The following is a 22,981-nucleotide window of genomic DNA, read 5'->3' as shown; positions in this document are numbered from 1 at the left end:
GTAGAAGAGGACATGGTCCACAAGGAAAATACTTTTCTTAAACAGAAGAGAGTCCAGGGGCTCTTAGCACTTAAAAGTCCTCAGCACCTGTTTGAATGCACATTTTAATTCCTCCCCAAATGTTGCATAAGTAGTATGGAAATCCAGTTTCAGAGAAAAGGAAAATAGAAAATGTTTCAGAAATTAAATGTAAAAATGCTGTGTATTATACTTCCATCCATAAAATAAGCTTCAAATCTAATTGAACATTTTTTGTGGTACTGGAATTTGAACTTGGGGCCTTATGCTTGCTAAAGCAGGCACTCTAGCACTTGAGCCACATCTACCACCCTGAACTGAACATTTTTTAAAAAAACAGTTCTATGCTTTCTAGGAGCACCGCCTTACTTGTGCCTTGAACTGTGGCACAAAGATAACTCATGTAAATACTTTAGCCTTGTGCTACAAACATTGGAATTGACTATAGAACTGAACAAGTTAATTTACCTCCACATCTCAAGTTTATTTCAAACTAACAGGATTTTGCTCAGGTAGTGAGTTCTGCATATTGTCTAACTTAATTGGGAAATGTGTTTACATTGATAAGCTTCAAGCTAATTCAAATTAAAAGGAAAGCTTTTTAATTTCCCTTTTCATTTACCAGAATATTGTAAGATAAAAGAATATATAAAAATGGCACCAGTGTGTTTCTACTAATGCAATCAGTAATAACCAAAACAATTAGGCCTATGATAGGACATTTCTTGATGTATTCCTTTGGATCCTCTACAGATGATAATCCTTTGACTCCAGGGACATATAGTTTTTATTATTTGGCCTTCCAGTTTGTATATTACAGCATTGAACTGTCATCTATAGCATCCATTAGAATGTTATTGGCAAAATGTCCACCTGTTTTGAACTAAGTACTCGATAAACCACTATAAGTAAATTGTTGTGCTGTTACCTCGAAGGATAGTATATTGATTCCCCAAATGACTATAAGCCCAGCAGAACAACCCTCTTGGTAACTGTAAAATGTTACCTGATGCCTTTTTTGAAGTTCCAGATAACAAAGAATCTTTTTTAGCATTTGCTGTTAAAACCCTATATTGTTTTTTATGTATTGTATTTCAAATAATTAACTACCAATGATTGTTTTAGACATATGGACTTAAAGTCTTTCATTTTCATATTATATTATATAATGAAAATAATCCATGACTATAAAAAGAAAATTTGGAATCATTTTTCAAAGAAACTGCTTTTAACAGGCATTTTTGTGAGTGCCTCCAGAGATTAATTGTATATATGTGCGCCTATGATATTATCCCTTTTTCCACATGAATCAAAACATTCATACTTCATGGCAGTTGGTTTGGTGGTTAAGAATAGGACCTTCTGCTTCTGAATCTTTCCATGTCACTAAATGTTAATCTCTCTCATTCTTTTTAATAGCTACCCTGTATTACATGAGCATAGCATGATCTGTTTATGTAGATTTATGGTAGACCTCTAATTCTTTCTTCTGTTTTGCTACTAGAATTATGTTTATAATGAACATCTACATATGTGTATCTTTGCGTACCTGTGAAATATCATCCATTTAAAGATATATGAAATTACCATATAAAAATGGAATAAGAGAATATATGTATGTGTGTACATATATATATATATATACACATATATGTATGTGTATTGGTTAAGGTGTCAGAATCTTCTGCAGCTATGCTAATACATTTAGCAGAGATGATAAGAATAGAAATATCTAAAGAATAGACATTGGAGATATTTAACAACATTTGACATATTTGTCCTTCTTGTTGGGTGGTGTCAGATTTTTACTGATAGGCAATTTATGAAGTTTTCAAGACTCTAAATAATTAGAAATCTCTAGTAATCAGAATTTGTATAGTATTTTATATTGATAACTGGGAATCCTTAACTGATTTTTGAAACTGTACTTTTATTACCAAATATCTTCATTATAAATTTTGAAAAGTGATCATTTAAGATAGAACTTACTATTTTATTCCACAGAATAGTCAATTAACTGAAACAAGCAATGTTCTAATTCTATATATAAACAAAAGGCTGTAGTGCTTATTTTCTAAAATGAAGGGTAAGTTCATTGACAACTCATAGAAAAGTATATATTTGGAAGGTTAAAAGAGTGGATAGTGTAAGAGTTCCATAATTTGAGTTCTCACTTTTAAACGAGAGATGATTATTTTTTAAATAGGTGCATTATATCAACTGTAGCTTCTGTAAGGAAGGTGCATGTTGTTTGTGAAAACAAATGATTTTGGAGAAAGAGAAAGCCCAATAAATTAAGGCTAACAAAATAAGAAAATACATCTTAAAGAGTAATAGCCTTCATTTATAAAGCACTTTACACTTTCTAAAGTATTTTCAGCACAATAAATGGACAGATGTTACAACCCCAATTTGTATGTAAGGAAATTGATACTCTAGGAGGTTGACTCTAGTTCCTTTAACCTTTGCTTTAATAGATAATAATGTCAAAATTACTGTATTAATTTACCAAAAACTGATATAATACAAAAAAACAAACTTATTGTTTCTGAAAGCTAAAAGCCCCAAATCAAGATATGGGGAGGATTGGTTCCCAGTGGAGGCACTGGCGGAGAATCTAAACCATGCCTTTTCCTTAGCTTCCAACAGTTGCCAGCAATCTTTGTCATTCCTTAGTTGGTAAATGCATCCCTCCAGTCTCTGCATGTTTCACATGGCATCCTCTGTGCCTGTCCTTGTCCAGATTTCCCTTTTCTCATAGCAATACCAGTCATTGGATTACAGCTCACCCTAGTCACTATGTCTTCATCTTTTTTTTATATAACTTCATCTTAATTTGGTTACATTTGTAAAAGACAGCTGAGACTTGAATATATTATTTTGGGGGGACACAGCTCAACCCACAAAAAAGACTAATATTCCAGGAGAAACAGCAATAGAATTGTGTGTTTCATGGAAATAGAATATAAATAATAGCTCTTATTTTTGTCTGTACTTTTCTTCTAGAATACCATTTACCCATCACTAATAAGTAACTGAAATAGTAACACCTCTGTTATTTTCACTCAGATATAGTTCACATGCCATAAAAAACAAATTCACCTTTTAAAGTGTATGATTCAATGGTTTTTACTTTAGTTCACAGAGCTATACAGCTATCATCACTATGTAATTTTAGAATTTCTTGTCACTCCAGAAAGTACCCATACCCATTAGCAGTTACTCCCATTCCCCAACACCCCGACCCCTATCTGTATCTATGGATTTGTCTATTTTGAACATTTCTTATAGGTGAAACCCTACAATATGTCTGACTTCTTTCAATTAGCATAATGTTTTCAGGGTTTATCCATGAATAAGTGATTTACTCCTTTTTAGGCCTGAATAATAATCTGTTGTAAAAATATGCCACATTCTTTAATTCATTTATGAACTGATAAACTTTTGGGTTATTTCCATTTTGGCTATCATTAATAATGTTATGAATATTGAAGAGCAAGTTTTTGTGTGGATGTGTTTCAGTTATCTTGGGTATGTAACTAGGAGTAAAATTGTGGGGGCATATGGAATTATATTCCCACTAGTTTGCTAGTATCTTTTAGGGTTTTTGTGTCTGTGTTTATATTCATAAAGAAAATTGGTCTGTATAATTTTCTCCTGATGTCTCTGCTTTTGGTAATACTTTGTAGGATAAGTTGAGACATGTGCCTTCCTTTTCATTTTTGGAAGAATTGGTGAAGAATTGATCTTAACTACTTTTAAAATAGTTGATATAATTCACTGATGAAACTATGTACTCTTAAGATTTACATTGTAGGATGTGTGTGTATGTGTTTCTGTAAGATCAGTAGTAATGTATGCATTCTTTACTTCAAATTTTAGCAATTTGATAGTGTTCTCTCCTTTCTCTCCTTCTTCCTTACCCCAAAGTTCACACCATATACAAAAACAAATGCAAATAGATTTTAGACCTAAATGTAAGAGTTAAAGTATAAAATATCTAGAATAAAACAGAAGAAAATCTTCATACCTGGGTTTGGAAAAGAGTTTATAGAATAGTACTAAAATACAGTCAATAAAAGAAAAAATATGATAGAATGGATTTTATCAAAATTTAAAATGTTTATGTTTCAAAAACATCATTAAGTAAATGAAGAGAAACAATAGACTGATGAAAATATTTGCTAACCATACATATGATAGATTCTTACATTCAGAGTATGGAAAAACTCTTATAATTCAGTAATAAGAAAATATATCACCTAGTTTAAAACTTGGTAAAAGATTTGAATAGGCATTTCACAAAGAAGATGATGGAGTTATGGCTAAAAAGCACATGGTAATATTTTCAACATCTGTGTCATTAGGGAAAGACAAATTAATGGAACAATGAAAATATACCTCATACTGTAATAGCTATAATTAAAAGATAGACAGTATCAGATGTTGATCAAGATATGAAGAAACTGAAATTCTCATACTTTGCTGGTGGAATGCAGAACAATGCAGCTACGTTTCTTGGGTATGTCTCTAGAAAAATGAAATGTGTCCAAAGAGTTGAACATGAATGTTCCTAGTGGCATTATTCTGATTGGCCAGACCTGCAAATAGTCTACAGTTCAATCAACTCATCTAGTGAATGAATTTTGTTTAAAATGTGGGATGTCGGTATATTGAAATACTATGCTGTGAGAAAAAGTAATGGTGTAGTCAACATGAATGAATCTCAAAACCATTAAGTGAAAGATGCCAGGTGCAAAATGTTTTATATTTTTATTTCATTTATATGAAATATCCAGAAATGCAAATATTTAGAGACTAAAACAAGATTAGTGATTGCCTAATGGGGGTTTGAGTGTGGGTTGTCTGCAAACAGGTATGAGGGACCTTTTTGAGATGATAGGAATGTTTTACAACTAGATCCTGGAAATCAGTTTTTAACTCCTTAAATAGGTGGAAAAAATTGAATTATATAATAAAAATGTTGAATTAACAGTGGGTAAATTACACCTCAATTAAACTTTTTTTTTAGAAGGGGATCATATGATATTCCAAAAAAGCTTCCAAGAACATAGGTTATTTAGAGTCATGTGTAAAATATGTATGGTAATGTTAAATAAGAAAAGAAGAAAAAGAGCTACATTGCATTTGAATAAGCATATGAAAGTAGAATTGCTGTTCTTCAGTAGAAGGGATCCAGAAAATAACTAATGGAATAAAATTCCTCATGGTAATTGTGAAGTATTGGGATGAATATATAAGGGAGGTCATGGAATCACCCTCTGTAGGCTTTTAAATTTTAGCCCATAGCCATATTAACTACATTCCTAAACATCATTGTACATGTTTAAAGATATTATTTTGCAGTTTCACTATCTTCTTGTAATTATTGAAAATGTGCATTTTCAAATTTGGTAATTTTAGGTGATAAGGAAAAATAAAAACCATTTTGTCTTTAAGAACAAATTGATTGTAATAAATGAATCCAGTCATCAGAGGTCTGACATCAGTTTTGCAAGTTCATTCTAATCCAAAGTGAACATTCACAAGTGGTTGTGAATGATTGGACACAGAGAAGAAGAGTGAATAGATAATCTGAATAGATGAATTTATCTATACTATTGGATGGTTGCTACTGTTTACTCAAATTCTCACTTAGTTTGCCATTGTGGAGAAAAAATTGTCAATCAAAGATGAAGATATAAAAGCAAATTGAAAATTGAATTGAAAAGTAATTTTACTTTCAAGTGGTTTGTAAATGTAGATGTTGAGTTTGAAATGAATGGCATTAATGACCAAAGCCGGGAGAGTTATACACCTGCTGATCACTGGAATATTATTATAAATGAGGTTGATTTTCCTGTTGACTACCCCATTTTTCTCAACATGGTCTCATTACTTTTTCTATCATATTGCTGACCCTTAGCTATGAATGCTCACTTATGGATATAATGACATATTAACTTATATGTGGGTTTTTAAAAATGCATCTTTAAGTATAAGAGGAGTAATACCAGTGTTGCTTGTCTTTTTCTTTTTTGTTAGATCACAGGAGGTTTTAGATGGAAAAAATCAAGCCTATATTACAAGGGAAGAACTGTTTTACAAGCAGCCATCCTTACAGCAACTAAATTGTGCCCAAAAAAGCACATAAGCATAATGAAGCTTTTAAGTAGTCACACATATGCGTTTATATTCTTTCTCTCATGAATGACTAATTTTATTTTTTTAAGTAGCAACTCAGCTTGCTTTCAGAACCATTTAAGCTTAGCACATGATTTTGTTTTCCTCCCAAACCAACTATTCTTGATTATGCAATGGGGAGGGTTTGCATATTAATTTTTGCAAAGATAGTAGTATAAGCCCCTATGACTATATGCATGGCTTAGTCCTAATACCTTTGTCCAAGCTGGGCACATGATCATTTGGAGATTCTTCTCAACACCAGAACCATAAGGGCTGGATTCAACTGAGAACTACTTTATGCAAATCAAATCTTGACCTATATGAGGGTGAAACTCGTGCTGTGCACTCATTGCTTGATTGTGTTGAGCTTTACAGCCCAGGAGACCCACCTATTTTTACATTAGTAAGTGTGTTGAGTTACATTGAAAGATCTACTAGCCACAGCTGAGGAACAATTCTTTTGAGCTTTTATAAACTTTTGTGGAGTGTTCTCTCTGCAATACTGTGTGTGTGTGTGTGTGTGTGGGTGTGTGTGTGTGTGACTTCATTCAACTCTTTGCTTAGATGGCACCTACTGTAAAAGGTCTTCCTTAATCACCCTTTCTAAAATAATACTTTCTACCCTATCACCCTCTATTGCCTTGTGCTTTTTTTTTTTCATAGTCCTTACTGAGAGCTGACATACTATGTGTATAACTGTGTGTTTATTACTCTCTTCCCCAATCGAACACATGCTTCATAAGGGTAGAGACTTTGTTTTGCTTACTATGCTATCTCCAGTAACTATTTCCATGTTTGGCATTGAATTGGTGCTCAATAAATAGATAAGCAAATATATACCTTTGGAAGAACTTCAAAAAAGGCAGTTTAGCAAGTATTTCCCAGTTAACTGCAAACCTCTGCACCTACCTCTGTAAGAGAAGCACAATAAACACTCAGCCTTTGTTTTGGGGAGTTTACAAGTAGCAGAGGAAACACACTGTGAATAGCAGCCTACCATGGCACCTACACTTTTTTTGTATACTAAGACATACTGCAAAAGAAAGATAGATGTCATGGCCTATAATCCTACCCATTTCCATTTGACAATATGGAGGTTGGGTCATTGATAGAGGATTTTGTGGGCATGTATGAGCCACTCAAATTTTAGGTATTAGAAAATTAAAGGTCAAAAGCCCACATACCTCACTAAACAATTCACAGCCACCCAAATTAATGAAGGTTGGGACCTAGGGAGGTGTTCTGTGTGTCAAGCCTGCTCAAAGCATGTTTTAGATACTCACTAATACAGGCTTTACAATAGTCCTATAGGTCCTATTGCTTTCCACATCCTACAGATGAAGAAATTGTGGCACAGGAGGGTAAATAATTTGACTGTGTCATACAGCTAATGTGTGGTGAAGCCAAGATTCAAACACAGAAAAATATGGCTTTGAAATTATTGCTCTGAACCAGTCTGACATATTTCTGGTTGGTAATTGTTAGCCTAAAATCATTGCAGTTTATCCCTGAAAACTAATAGCAGCACTGCTTGAAAATTACTACCAATTCAAAACAATATTGATTAGAAAAACAATATTGATGATGAATAGGTATAAGTTATCCTTCCTTCAAATTAAAGAAATCCCACCCCCCTCTCCTTTGTGTGGACATGTGCACATGAGGAACTTTGCAAATCACCAAGGCTTTCAGGGCAGTCAGACTTCATTGTGGAAGTTCAAGTGAGGGACTTCTTTTAAACTCTAGAATGAGCTTTGGAATACCAAATTCTAATAACCCTTTTTAAAACTCAATTAAAATGTTACTACCAGGTAGTCAAACTGAAATATATAGGTCTGTATGTCATTTACTCATGAAAACAAAGGAAAAGATTTGAATCAATTTATGGCCCATCAAATGGACTATAGTCACTGACCTCAAACAAAAGGGGCAATGAAAAATTCAACTATAGAAGTCAAAAAATAAGGAGAGAGGTGATTACTTTTAATATAGAGATCCAAGATGTTTTTAACGAGAAGATAGTATTTCAACACAAGCTGTGATGAATGGATATAATTTCAGTTGGCATAATAAAGAGAGAAGAAGCTTCTCAGGGAAATGGCATAAGCAGAAGTATGAAACTAATAAAGAAATGATTATCTTTAAGTAGCAACAGCATGCTGGTTTTGTCATGTGGCAGCCCACTCCAGTGTTCCATGTTGTGTTCTGTAGATCCACGTCTGCTAACAGTGGTCTACAGTTTGGTGCAAGCTTCTTCAAGTGCACCTCAGAGCCTTTTTTGATGCTGTGGGTGTCACTCCACCTTGAGAAAGGCACAGCCTGGAGGTACTGGAGAGTTAAGGTCGCAGAGGCTGCCCTTAACCTTCGCAGATTGGGAGGCAGTGGCTATGTGCTCCCACCTCCCATGCTTCGGGTAGTCAGGTCTGTGGAGTGTTGTGTACATGTCTTCAGAAGTCCTGAGGGAATAGAGTTGTCACATTGGTGCATTCTTGTATTTTTTTCTACCTTTGTTGTCTTACTGTCCCAATTCCCATACTTCTGCTTCATGATATCACTTCTCAAATTACTTGTGCCTTCTTCCTTATCTCAGTCTCTACTTTGTGGGGGGTGTGCTTTCTAAAGAAGCTGCATAACACAACCAGGTATGTGACATAACTCAGATTCAGTTGGCAAAGAGACTCACAAAAATTGGAGATATTAGCCAGTATTGAGTTTTATTAATAATTTGAAGGGTACAAATCTTGAGGCAGAGAGACTCCAGTCCTTTGTAGCTAACCTGTCCTTTCTAAATGCAGTCTTGCTCAGACTTAACAGATGAGTTCTCTAGCACTTGCTCACTTACCCAAAAATAGCTGATTGGTCCATTTAATAATTTTATAACTTCTGTGATATTTTTCAGGAAGCCTTGACCCCATAAGCCCATGGATTCCAGTTTGTACACTATGCAAAAAGCATTCCATGAAGAAAATTTTCCCTAATAAATACCATTAGTGTGTTTGTCAGGAGGTCAGTCATGTTTACAAGGAGCATTGACTGGTCACTTTTCTGTAATACCCAATCGAAAAGTAAATGATTACAAGCCTACTATTCTCCCTTCCCTTCCATGCAAGCATGCAGCCTTTCAAAAATACTGAAACAGGTAATTACAAACCTTTGGAGTTGTCATATTGACTCGTAAATAATTTACCATTTTTCCTTTAAACTTATCTTTTAAGGCTCTAGACTTTCTGGCTCTGTCACTCTCTATAAGACTTTGGCCAAGTTTCTTAATATACCCAAGCCTCTTACTACATTGAGTCCTATTTCAAAGAATTGTTGGGAAGAATAAATGGGATAACTTTGTTGAAATGGTGTGCAGGTTCTGGCCCATGGAAAGGATTTAGATGTTGCTCTTCCACTTCCCATCCTTTTCTGTTTATATTTATGGCCTTGACATCACCCCTACCAAGTTCTTCTTGATTTCTCAGTTTTTCCATTATATTTTTTTTATATTTCTAAAGGAAATCTTTGTCAGTGGAAAGAAAATAATCACATTTACACACAAAATGCAAACATGGTAATGTACAGCCAAATACACTAAAGGGAAGGAGTTATTGCCATCAGATATTAAATATTTCATTTCCAGGAGCAAATACCATCCTACCATGAATGTGTTTAAAAGCACTAGTTAACCCAAAAAGAAAGGAAGCATGTGGTTCACAAAGTGATACTGGAAGTAATTATGTGTGAATTTAAGTCTGAGTTCTACTAGACGTGTGAATTTTGGAAAGCCACCTAATGTTACTAACTAAGCTTTAGTTTCCTCATCTATAAGCAAAAGATGGATAATAATAGTAAATGTCTTCCTGGGTTGATGGGAGTATTAAATGAGATGTTTATAAAGTTGTCAATACAGTATTGGCATGTAGAAAATGTTCAATAATTCATAAATATTTTTAAATAATGTATTTTCCTTGGGAAAAGTGTATATCAGGCATTAAAGTCAAAGTCTATTGTTCTTATTATATGCTGAGAATACAACCATTTGATACTTGATATATTTTTTCTTTAGATAAATTAACACATTCTAGCAGGGCACTCTCCAGTCTGGCTTGCTTAGAGATCATCCTCTCAGGAGGATTTACATGGGATAATGGTTGGAAGGCACAAATTTGTAACCTATTAGAGGACTGGATGAAGAATAGAGAGAAAAGAAGTTCTAAAGGAGTCATTCAATAAGTCTCATTAAATTTTAAAAAGGAAACTACAAAGTATGTTCTCTGACCACAACAGAATTAAATTAAAAATCAACAATAATACAATATGTAGAAAAGACATTAATGTTTGGAGTTAAACATTAATTTTAATGTTTAATTAAAATTAATAGTATATATCTAAGTAACTCAAGATTCAAAGAAGACATCTTAAGAGATATTAAAAAATATTTCAAACTGAATGAAAATTAATGACCTGACCTTTCACCCTTAGAAGCTATGGGGAGGGAACAAAGAACAAATTTAACTCAAAATAAGTAGAAAGAAGGAAATAATAAATATAAAATCAGGAATCAATAAAATGGAACATAAAGAATACAGAGCCATGTGCTGGTGGCTCACATCTGTAATCCTAGCTACTCAGGAGACAGAGATCAGGAGGATTGCTCAAAGCCAGCCTGGCAAATAATTCATGAGACCCTATTTCGAAAAACCCTTCACAAAAATAGGGCTGGTGGAGTGGCTCAAGGTAAAGGCCCTGAGTTCAAGCCCTAGTACTGCAAAAAAAAAAAAAAAATACAAAAATGTAACACAGCCAAAATTGTTTCTTTGAAAAGATAAACTTAATGAACTATAACAGAATTGATTAATAAAAAAGGAAAGCATTCATAAATCATCCATGTCAGCAATGAGAGAGTGATTACTACTACAGATCTTATTCATATTAAAAACATATTAAGGGGAGTAATACTAGCAACCTTATGGCAATAAATTCAACAACTCTATATGAAAAACAAAACTGAAACAAGAAAAATAAAAAATCTAAATAGTCCTAGACCTATTAAAGAATGGATATGTAAGCAAACTCTTCCTACAAGAACTTCAGATATAGGTGAATTCTATTAATATTTTAAAAAGAACTAGCACCCGTTTTTTTTAAGCAAATGTTTTCTAAATACAGAAGGAAGCACTTCCCAAATCATTTTGTAGGGTTAATGTAACCTGTTATCAAAACTTAACATATTACATTTGAAAATCAACTAGATAATTCAACATACAGACACATTAAAAAATAAGATCATTTCAATCAGTATAGAAAAGGCATTTGAAACAATCCATACCCTTTCTTCATTTAAAAGAATCTCTCAAAAAGTAGGGATAGACGAGAATATCCTCAGTATCCTCCTTGAGACCCCTCAAGAAAAGTGTGGTCTAACCTTATACTTGGTATGAACATCACAGGAACACTTTCCTTCTGTGATCAGATGTAATGCAAGGGCTGTCTGCTTTCATCATTTCTAATTTAGTGTATGCTCAAGGTCCTAGCATCAGTGCAGTATGCAGGAAAAAGAAATTTAAAGCAGAAGGATTGAAAAAGCAGAAGTAAAGCAGTCTTTATGCACTGAGGACATTATTGTTTATGTAGAACATCCTCAGGAATATACATATCACAGCTACTGGAACTCATGATTTAATTAAGCAAGGTCACAGGAAACAAGCTCTACATACAAAAGTCAGTTGTATTTCTACATACTAGTAACAAATGACCAAGAAATTGAGTTCTAAGAATCAAATTGTATAATAAAATACATAGAAACAATTTAACAAAAGGTGTATAAGACTTCTAACATGTAAACTATAAAACAGTCTGCAAGAAATTAATTAAGTCTTAAATAAATGGAGATGTATATCATTTGAGTAAATTAGAAGGAAATACTCAATATTGTTCTCTGAAAATTGATCTTTAGATTCAATTTAATATAGCCAATAAATTCTCAGTAACTTCTAAGTAGAAAATGTAAGTGGATCCTACAGTCTTTATTGAAAGGCAAGACTAAAACAAACCTTGAACAAAACCAAAATGGAAGGGTTTCTTTACCTAGTTTTAAGATTTACTGATAAAACATAGTAATCAAAATAGTATATTATTGGCATAAGAATGAGCAAATGAATCACTGAAATATTGGATCAAGAGGAAATAGATTTATCAGGTGTATATGTGTGTGTAATCATTAGAGTGTGGTTTGCCTCCCAAGGGTTCGTGTGTTTATAGCTTGATCTACTTAGTGTGATGATTTGGGGAGATAGTATGTGCCTTTAAGTGATGATACCTAGTGGGAGGTCTTTAGAGTATTGAGGGTGATGGCTTCAGAAGGGATTAAGGTCGTTTTGAGGGACTTTGTTGAGTTCTTGCAAGAGTAAGTTTTTCTAAGAGCAAGTCAAACTACTGGATTGTCCTCTGACTTCCTGTTTGGAAATATGACCTCTTCCTCCCATACATGCTTCACCATCAGGTCCTCACCACAATCAAACTGATGCCACCACCATGCCCTTGAGCCTCCATATTTATAAGCTAATAAATTTTTCTTTTAAATTACCCAGCCTCAGCTGTTTCATCACACTAATAGAAAATGGACTGACTCAGTATGATCAGTGATTTTTCAGCAAAGTATTCCAGCATTTTAGTGAGGAAACGAGAATTTAATAAATGGTTCTGGGACAACTGAATAAACATGCAGAAAGAAAAATAATATCCCCACACACACACATACCTCATACAACACAGAGGAACCAATTTGAATGATCACAGTTTAAATCTGAAAACAGACCATAGGGCTGGCAGAGTAGCTCAAGTGGTAAGAGCCCCTGCTTAGCAAACCTGAAGCCCTGAGTTTACACCCCAGTGTCACCAATAAATAAATACATAAATAAGTAAATAAAATTAAAAACAGACTATAAAGATCTAGAAGGAAACATAAGAAAATAGTTTTGCAACTTTGTGCTAAGCAAGGATTTTATTTTTTTGGATATATAAAGCACACGTGTACATAATGACAAACTGACTTCATGAAAATTAAAACTTTTGCTAATAAAAAAACACCCACATACATGAATAGAAAGGGCACATAAGTCTTTTATGTATTATACTTGATATTTTTCTCTAAGTTGGAAATTATCTTCAAATTCAAAGTTTAAAGAAAAGATACCATTAAGAAAATAAGGACAAAGGGCTGGCAGTGTAGCACAGTAGGAGAGTGCCTGCTTAGCGTGCATGAGGCCCTGTGTTCAATCTGCAGCTCCACTATATACACACACACACACACACACACACATACACACCCCAGGTTATTTGAAATGTCTTCTTGGGTATTGGTAATTATAGAAAATTAGCAGTGTAGTACATGTAGAAAAGCTTGCTAAAAATTGGGAAAACATTTATTCCCAGATGAAAAGATAGTTTTTAAAGAAAATATCAATGCTATAACATAGCAGCCTGAGACAGGTTTAGAGATTTTCAGCCTGCTGTGTTACCTCTGAGACCTAAAGGAAGAAGAACATAAAAATGAGCCTCTATCAATTTGAAGCAAACCTAATCTTTGTGATCATGGCTGTGGTCTAAATCTATTAAAGATGTTCAGATTCAGTGTCCTTGGTATCACTGTGGGTTGACCTGAATAGTGAGCAATAAACTTGTGTATTATAATTCTAGTTGGAAGATATGTGCTTAGGAAGTGAAACTGACAGTCAGTGTTTTGTGTCTGTCTCTAAGCAGACTAAGAGCCTATATAAAATGACAGGTGCATTTTTAGGGAAAGAAACCCATAATGTTTTCCTATTTAGTAGGTGACAGTATGTCCCAAGATAACACAAGTTTAAGGGGCTGGAACGAGCATGGTTATTAAAGGCTAGCAGTTTCTCAGTTCATAGAAATTGAATTTTTTTCTTAGAATGGAGAACTATGGAAATCTAGTGTAGAGTACTAAAATAAATTAGCATTTTAAGTGAATTTATATATTCTGGCTTATGAGCACTTTGAATTTAAGCAAGAAATTTTATTACTTCTTGAAAGAAAATGGCAATTCTTAAATTCTGTGTTCAAATTCCCTATTGAACAGGGTCCATATGATAAATTATATCATTTTGATGATTATCCATAGAAGTGGTTATTAAATTGATGGGAATGTTTCTCTCTTCTCTTCTGTCTCTTTCTTTCAGAATTACTGATTTAGGGAACATCAAAAGAAGATTGTATTTATCAACGGTACATAAGGAACTATCCTCAACCCCTCTTCATGCAAAAATCCCACTCTTCATGATCAAGCGCAAAATTGTAAGTACCATATAAATGTTGCCTAAAATATTAAATTCAATTCAGCAAGTATTAATTATGGGCCTACTTTGAGAAGTACCATGGTAGTATAAAAAGTTAATGATATTTGTGCACTTCCTTCCCCTCCCTTGAAATCTAGGTGAAAGAATATTATTATTTAAACACTTATAATATCACCAAAACTGGGATAGGAAGCACAGTAGGAAGAGAAGGTGCTATTGGGACTGTGAAAGGGAAAGGAATCCATATTACTGCCAGAAGAAAAAAGGGTTCATGCCTAAGATAGCACTAGCATGAGCTTTGAAGGACTGTAAACCGAACAGGGAGAAATGGGAAGACAAGCATTCCAACCAGAAGGAAAAGGCTAGCGGTGTGGCTCAAGTGGTAGAGCACTTGCCTAGCAAGCTCAAGGCCCTGAATTCAAAACTCCAGTACTGCTGCGCAAATGGAACAGCATGGGCAAAAGTTTGGAGGCTGGAAAGTGGTACATATGTGAAGAACAGAGAATTAACAATCATTATTGCCAGATTTAAAAACATACTAAGAAAATCAGTCCTACTGAATAATAGCCAGTTACAGGTTGGAGATTTTAGGCCTGTTATATAACCTCTGAACATGTTTGTATTCAAGCTATTCTAATATGTACTTAATGCTTTCTTTTAAGTTAACTCACTTTTTTGCTTTAATTTATTTTTTAAAAAAAGCTTTCTATCACACTTACAAATAAATCTGTATAATTTCCCATAAATAAAGCATAAACATACTAAAAACAAGAGTGGGGCTTGAGATATAGCGCAGTGGTACAGCATTTGCAAGCAAACATTACAAAACCGGTATTTTAATAAATAGCTAGGTATGGTTTCTTGTCCTGAAACCTGCTCTTTGTTTAAAATAGCTCATCAAAGATCACATACATGTAAAAGCTTTCTTCCTGGCACAATTAGAAGAACTGAAAAGAAATTGATAAAAAAGAAATTTTTATTTTGTGATCCAGAGTCACTTATTCCCATTCCTGTGTGTCATCCAAAGTTATTTCACAAATGGTGCATGTTCCATTCTTTGGGAATCACTGTGAGAGATAAGGAATCCATTAAAGCTTTTGGATTATGGGAGGAATACGGTCAGTTCCATGCTTTGGGAAGATTATTCTGGTAGTAATATTTGCAATGATTTGAAGGGGTAGAAAGTAAAGATGAAGACACCATTGGCTGTGATCCAGACTAAAATTAGTGAGGACTGGGTAGAACCAGTAGACAAATGGTTATGAAACAACATCTGAGATGTAAGTCAAACGAGCTAAGATGTGTATAAACAGGACTATCCCATATATATGGTACACGATGTGAAAGTAAAAACAAAGAATCTGGGACCTGAAACTTAATTAGCCTATATTTGTGTTAAATATATAACATGCAGGCTGGCGAAGTGGTTCAAGCAGTAAGTGCACCTGCCTAGCAAGCATAAGGCCCTGAGTTCAAACCCCAGTGTTACCAATACCATATATATGCAATATGTCAGGGTTAAGAATATAGAATCTAGATTCTGACATGTGTCCCAATTCAAATTGCTGTGTTCATTTTTCTCATTCGTAAGACGTAGATAATATGACGTATATGCACCATTAAGGTTGTTGGATTTACCTGAGTTAATAAACATAAGGCTTTTAGAACAGGCCTGGCAAAGAAGCCCTAGGTAAGGATTATAACTGCTTCCAGGAAACTCTCTGTGATTTATTCTCTGCAGATTAGCTCTATAGGGAATCATTACCATTCACAATTTCATAACCCTCACATTTCTTCATCCTGCAATTAGACACCTGTTTACTTGCCCATCTCCCCTATTAGACTATAAGCATGTCTTATTGTGCTTTTATCCCCAGTTCCTATCAGTATATGGCACATAGTGAGTACTCAGCAAATGTTTTGTTGAACAAATTGGCAAGTCTTAATGTGCCTCCTGACATAGAAGATATAATGATAAATTTTTCATGGCCAAATTATATAGGCTTTCTAAATGTGCTGGGTGATTCTACAGATGTCCAGGAGTATTCAAACAAATACTAACAAAGAATTCCTTTCACTTCTTTAGTTTCCTTCCAATCCAGCAGGTGCAACATGACATCAGAGGGTCTTTACTTTCCACTATTGATATTCTCTGTTCCCAGGAAGCCCCTAGTAAATTAAAGCTGAGTAACAGGGTGAGTTTTAGGGACAGTTTCTACAGAGAGCAGCAAAGTGGCCAGAGCACTCACCCATCCCAGACACCATAGCAGGAGTCTCCTTGGTGCTTGTGTGATATTGGCTCCAGTTTTCTACTTTTTGCCATAGCGCTCTTAGCTTCTTTCTGTCCTTCAGCAACTGATAGACATTTTGCTGATAAACCTCAAAGCAGCATTTTAAAAGCATTTCAGCTAACATTGATAAGTCAGGAGATTTCATATAAAATTCCTGATTTCTGACCTCTTTTGAAAAACCTCAAAAGATTTGTCAACATTGAGCTTACCTTCTTGCACAGCAAGCAGTTGGCTTGAGCTGAGAGGCAACTGCACACTGAATGCTCTCCTGTGAACTTGAATACTGTCAACTCATAAGATATGTAGGTGCATTCAGACCCTTCTTGTTTCCCTTGGTTATTTGCTTTGGCCCTCTAGATATTCAGTTTGCAACTCCTGATTTAGAAGATAATTGCCAAATGGACCTCTTTTCCTTGGTTCTTTAGCTAAATCCTTTAGGTAGCCAGAGGCAACAAATAAAACTAATATTCTTATAGCTGTGCCAATATGAATATTTGTTTATCAGCCACTTTCTGTTCCAATTACTTTTTTTTTCTTTTTTTGGAAGTTCCTGGGGTTTGAACTCAGGGTTGACTAGGCAGGTGCTCTACCACGTGAGCCACACACCCCCAGCCCTCTAACTACCTTTAAATGTTAATCTTTCAAATTCATTTTTCATGTTCTTATTTATGAAGATTTACTCAAACATTTAAATTATAACAATTTATACTTTTAACTTGACTTTTCAATAGCAAGAATAATTTGAAAAATTAATAACCATCATATTAAACAATGGAAGTACCTACTTGGGACTCACCAGAATCAATTTTAATGCAATTTCAGTTCTTTAATGTAACTTCAATTAGTTGGTGATGGTGTCAAATGAACATCTATGTCTTGCTACCAAGGTACATATTAATGTACAATAAATTTAATTCTATTTGAATAAAAATTCAATTATGAGATGTCATTCAGAATAAAGCACTCATTGGAGATATAACAAAGTAATATAATAAATTACAATGCCAAAATCTTTTAGTAACCTTTACCACTCAGATACCTTGTGCTTATCATTTAAATGGATAAAATTGCTCTTTAGGAGTTGTACTTTCTTGAGCCAAAACTGTGATGGTGTCCCTTATAGTTTTTATTATAAACTGGAGGTGTGTTCCTAAAACTTCTCCCCAATGATCTTATTTCCCATTCTCCTTGAAGATCACACTTCCAAAGGATCAATGATTTGGAAATTTGGGGGGGTTTCACAGTTAATTTCTTGAGTTTAACTGAATGAGAAGGGAATGGAGAAGGCAGACTCAGGCATATGCAAAGTCATTGGAGATCCATACAAGATACTATTGGAGAATGCCTCTTAATAAAATCTTTCTAGCTGACAATCTACTATATTGTTTTTGGTACTTCTTTGAGGGTTTGTAAATTATTTATCTCATCTGTGTGAATTCCATTTTTTAAATATCAGATTTTCTCTTCCTGCTTACCTGCTGAAGATGTTTGGGGAAGGGAAAGCTGTCCCATGCCTTCCTCTGCTTGTCTTCAATGCTTAAGTAAGCACAATTAGTACAAAAGAAGTTATTTGAAAAACAGGACTACCCAGCTTTAGGGTCACAGGCAGGATATTGTTGGGGTTGAATTGCGGCCTCAGGAGCTAATCTGTAAGCATTCAGATTCTCTTCTTCTGCTTCCTGCCTGCAGGCCCTTGGGCAAGTCAATTAATCTATGTGTGCTTCAATTTTCTCATAGTTAGACAGTGTCAGTGTAAGGGTTTGCTTAATAGAGCAGCTGTTTGTATTAAGCTGCTCAGTAAATATTAGGCAATACTGTTATAGTTTTACTGTTTTCTCTACACACAAATCCATTAACTTGTACATATAGTGTCATAATAAACCTCTGAACTTACAGTTTATTTCAATTAGCAGGTACTTATTGAGCCTCTACTATGGTCTAAAACTTATGTTAGGTGGTATCAATTCAAAAGTGAATGACACATGGTCTTTCTCCTCAAGGATATTATAATACTGAAGATAACGAATACTGCTACTGCAGGAAAATATCAGACTTCTCTAGCTACATTGGTGATAGTTGCAAGTATTTTAATTTCCTTCTATCTTTTAAGAAAGACAACAAAATCCAGAAGTGCAAAGATGTAGTACTCATAATGTAAAGCATTCAGTTTTTTAAAGAAGTTACTAAATATGTAAAGTAAGCAAACATAACCCTCCCAGCTACTCAGGAGGAGGAGATTAGTAGAATCAAAGTTCGAGGCCAGCCAGGGCAATAAGTTAGCAAGACCTCTTGTCAACCAATAAGCTGGGTGTGTTAGGACACACCTGTCACCTGAACTACAGGAAAGGCCATAGGTAGGGCCACCCCGAACAAAAATGCAAGATCCTATCTGAAAAATAACTAAAGCAAAAAAGGGCTGAGGGTATGGTTTAAGTGGTAAGTACCTACCTAGCAAGTGCAAGGCCCTGAAAGAAAAACAAAAACATGACCCCCATAACCAAAAAGCAAACAACAAACAAAAAACAGTATGAATGAATAGAAACAGATCCAGATGACAAGGCAAAGGCTTTAAAGCAACTAATCTAAATATATTAAAAATTTAAAGGAAAATATGAACATAATAATGGAACAGATGAGAAACTTCAATAAAGAAATGGAAACCCTGAAAAGAAACCAGGATTCTAGAACTGAAATAAGTACAGTATCAGAAATGAAATATTCACTGGCTATGCTTATGAACAGGTAAAACTCTGGGGAATATCAGTATCAGTGAAGTCAGGAATATAGAAAATATTGAAATTGAAACCCATAGAGGGAAAAGCATCTAGAAAGAAATAGCAGCATCTGAGTGAATTGTGAAACAATATCAGATAATTGTACACTTACATAAGTGTGTAATTAGAGTATCAGAAAGTAAGAGAGAGATTGGAAAAAATAAAATTTACAGAAAACTTTTTAAATTTGACAAATATACAGATCCAATAATGCTTAACAAACCATAAATCTAAAAATAGGCACAGATAGGTACATTAAAAAAATCAAGAGGCACTGTTTAAAATGCAGAGAGGAGAAATAGTCAACTGAGTTGACTGAGATGAGGGTAAGAGTGGCCAAGTATGATGGCTGACATCTGTAATCACAGCTACTTGAGCAGACATCAGGAGTGCAAAAAGTTAGTGAAACCACATCTCAACCAATAAAAGCTGGCCATGGTGGTACATGCCTATGGTCCCAGCTAAACTTGGGCCATCCCTGGGCAAAAACATGAGACCCTGAAAAATAACTAAAGCATGAAAAGGGATGGAGGTGTGGTTCAAGTAGTAGAACATCTGCCTAGCAAACTTGAGGCTCTCAGTTCAAATCCCAGGACCTCCACAAAAAAAAAGTGAGAAAAGAATGCACAATATTTTTGTCTGAAACTTTTGACACTATTTGGCTTATATCTATATATAATACTGTGATAAAAAATTTTAATTTTTTTAAAGTAGACTTTTCTAAACTCCCCTACCTGCACTTCATAAGCCTCCTTTTCATTAACTATATTAAATAGATTCCACATGCCTGCCTTCCTTCCCAGTCTGGAAGCACTGGCTTATTTACATGAATCCCTAGAGCCAAGTCCAGTGCCCAACACCTGATAAATACTTAGCATGTATAGGAAAGAATGAATGAAGCAGACTCATGATGGGATGAACCAGATGAATGGTTGGGATTGAGGCATGATCTTAAGTCTTTTAGGGATAGAAACTCCATTCATAAAATAGTAATAATGCTAATATAATCATATCATTATCAGGTAAAAGCCCCAAAACATTCAAGGTTCCTCCACACTTCCCAGCACTCTACCTTTGCACACTCTTCTTCAAGAGCCATAGGGACACTGGCCCTGTGGAAATCCCAGTCCTCCTCTTGATCCTCCAGCTCCTCCAGAACCTGGCCTCACTAGCCTACCCACAGAACATGTGTCCTTCCCCCTGCTGTGGGTCATTGCACTCAGTCCTACCTCTTACCTTTGTTACTCAGGGCTCCTTACTCCAGAAGAGACCACACCATCCTATGACCTGGGAATATAATTTTACTCTTGAGGCATCCACAAGAAATCATCTTCGTAATTTAGTCAGTAATTTACTGCAATCTCTTTTTATATTCCAGGCTCACCTACAGATTAAAACTCAACATTTCTTCATAAAATATTTGTTTTTTAAAAATATTTCATAATGAACCTTATGTAAACTGTGCTTATAAACAAATAATGGAAGTGCTTGATAGTTAAATATGTATAATTTTAATACTTTTCTTTTAGTATCAGAAAATATTTTCCTACTTTTATCCTGTAGTCTTAAATATGTCTTATTTCTTAGTGGATGATTTTTCCCTTTAATTCAATCAGACCATTTAGAGAATTCGTTTGATTAAGTATTGAGGGATCTAGTTGTTTAATGGGCAGAAATTAGTCCCTGCAAGAGCACTTTAAAACTGGCAAATACTAGGCATAATTATAAATTCTTCAGAAGATTCTATTTCTGTACAGTAGGTTAATTGGTTATAAGTAGATAGCACAGGCTACCATTTAAACCCAGCTTCTAATTTCATCCATGCCTTTTCTTTTAATCAAACATAAGTGGCTAATTGTGATCAAATTAGTCCCCTTGAAAGAACAATTGGCTACTTATCCCTGATTTTCAAGATTTAAGTGATCTAATGCACCTGCAATTAACGTCCCACCAGCATAGTGCCTACAGATATAGAGTTATTTCCCAAAGCTGTCTTAGCTATGTCTCATGATGGGAACTCTGTAGTCAGATGGCCAGTGTATAGTTTAGATTATCGTGATTTCCTAGGAAAAATCAAGACAGTGTTTAAGAAAACTTAAGCCAAAACAGAGATAGAGGAAAATTGGTTTGGAATTGGTTGATCCAGGTAACTGTCTCAACTCTGAACTTTCTGCATGTTGTCTTGTTCATCTGTGTGATTATGGAAGGTACTTACTCTCTTCTGCTTTTCTCTTAGTGGTGCAATCTGTGTATTGACTTGGTAGCATTCACCAGTGAAATATTCAAGGGAGCAGTTTTCCAATCATTGGATGGAATTATTGTCTCAGCTAATTGTAAGCTACGGAAGATCTTCACCTTAAAATCAAAGCCTCAAGACACTGCTGATAAAGATGGTATGTTTTGCTATCAAGATTTTAAAATTTTCTGGTATGTTTTAAAATTAGCTGCGCCTTTGGGATAGTATACATGCGTGGTAACAGTTTGATTTTATGTCTGCTCAAGTAAATGTTCTCACAATCATGTTGATTTCTTTATTCTGGATCAAATGTTTATTTTTGCTATAGCTGAACATCTCAAAAAATGTGTTAAGTCTTCTTTTTGTGGTTGTTTTCTTTTTCATTTATGGTTACACCATCTGAATTAGCATTCTTAGTTGCAAATAACAGAATCTTCTTTAGGTGGTTGAAACAGAACAGGAATTTATTTAAGGAAATTAGCCAATTTATAGAATCTTGAGGCCATCTAGAAAGTTAGGCTTAGAATCTACAGTCAAGAATAAATCCAGTCCGTACCACAAGACTGCTCCAGGGCTGACACCCCTTTTCCATAGCTGCTACAACTGTGCAGCCTCCTTGAGTCATACTGTAATAAGGGACTCTGGGTTCCAGAATTTCTCTTACAGCTACCCCTAAACACAAGACATCTACTTCCCTGCCACCCTTGCCAGAAGTAGATCTTGTTGTCATGTTTTCCTCAACTGAACAAAGTCTGACATGGAGTCTGATCTGTGGAGTCTAGGTTGCATGTCACAAGCATAAGTCTGTTCCTATCTTAGTCTTATCTCTTGGTTTGCCTGAGTGAATGCTGGACATTGAGTATCAGAAACTATAGAGATATTTTGAAGCTCCAAATGGTATTTTCTTTCTCTATGAACAGAACGAAAAAAAATTAAATTAGTAAGACTTAAACTATGACAGAAATGTTATGATATTAGAAATTGGTCCTAGAAGTCCACCTTCTGAGTAATATGATTCATAAATGAGAGAATAGAGAAAACAAAGAAATATAACATTTCCCAAAACTGAAGTCCAGATATTTTCAAATTGACATAGCTCATCACATCCCAGAATAATCAATGAAGAAGTCTCAGCATTATGAAATTTCAGAAATGGAGGAATAAAAATAG

The 22,981-nt window shown here is 34.7% G+C and overlaps 1 protein-coding gene across 10 annotated transcripts in view; it reads left to right on the top strand.

The window, feature by feature from the left end:
* The window catches only part of Cfap20dc (CFAP20 domain containing), a 205,875-nt gene that overhangs the window by 58,836 nt on the left and 124,058 nt on the right, over nt 1-22,981 (top strand). For all 10 annotated transcript variants that reach the window (XM_074044080.1, XM_074044082.1, XM_074044079.1 and 7 more), the window contains 2 exons: nt 14,394-14,508; nt 21,812-21,968. In XM_074044080.1, coding sequence (XP_073900181.1) covers nt 14,394-14,508; nt 21,812-21,968 — 272 coding nt within the window. The remainder of the gene's footprint in view (nt 1-14,393; nt 14,509-21,811; nt 21,969-22,981) is intronic.

The sequence above is a fragment of the Castor canadensis genome, chromosome 10 (assembly GCF_047511655.1).
Source record: "Castor canadensis chromosome 10, mCasCan1.hap1v2, whole genome shotgun sequence".
NCBI lineage: Eukaryota > Metazoa > Chordata > Mammalia > Rodentia > Castoridae > Castor > Castor canadensis.
The sequence above is the reverse complement of the archived record's forward strand: the minus strand, read 5'-3'. Positions and strand labels throughout refer to the sequence as shown.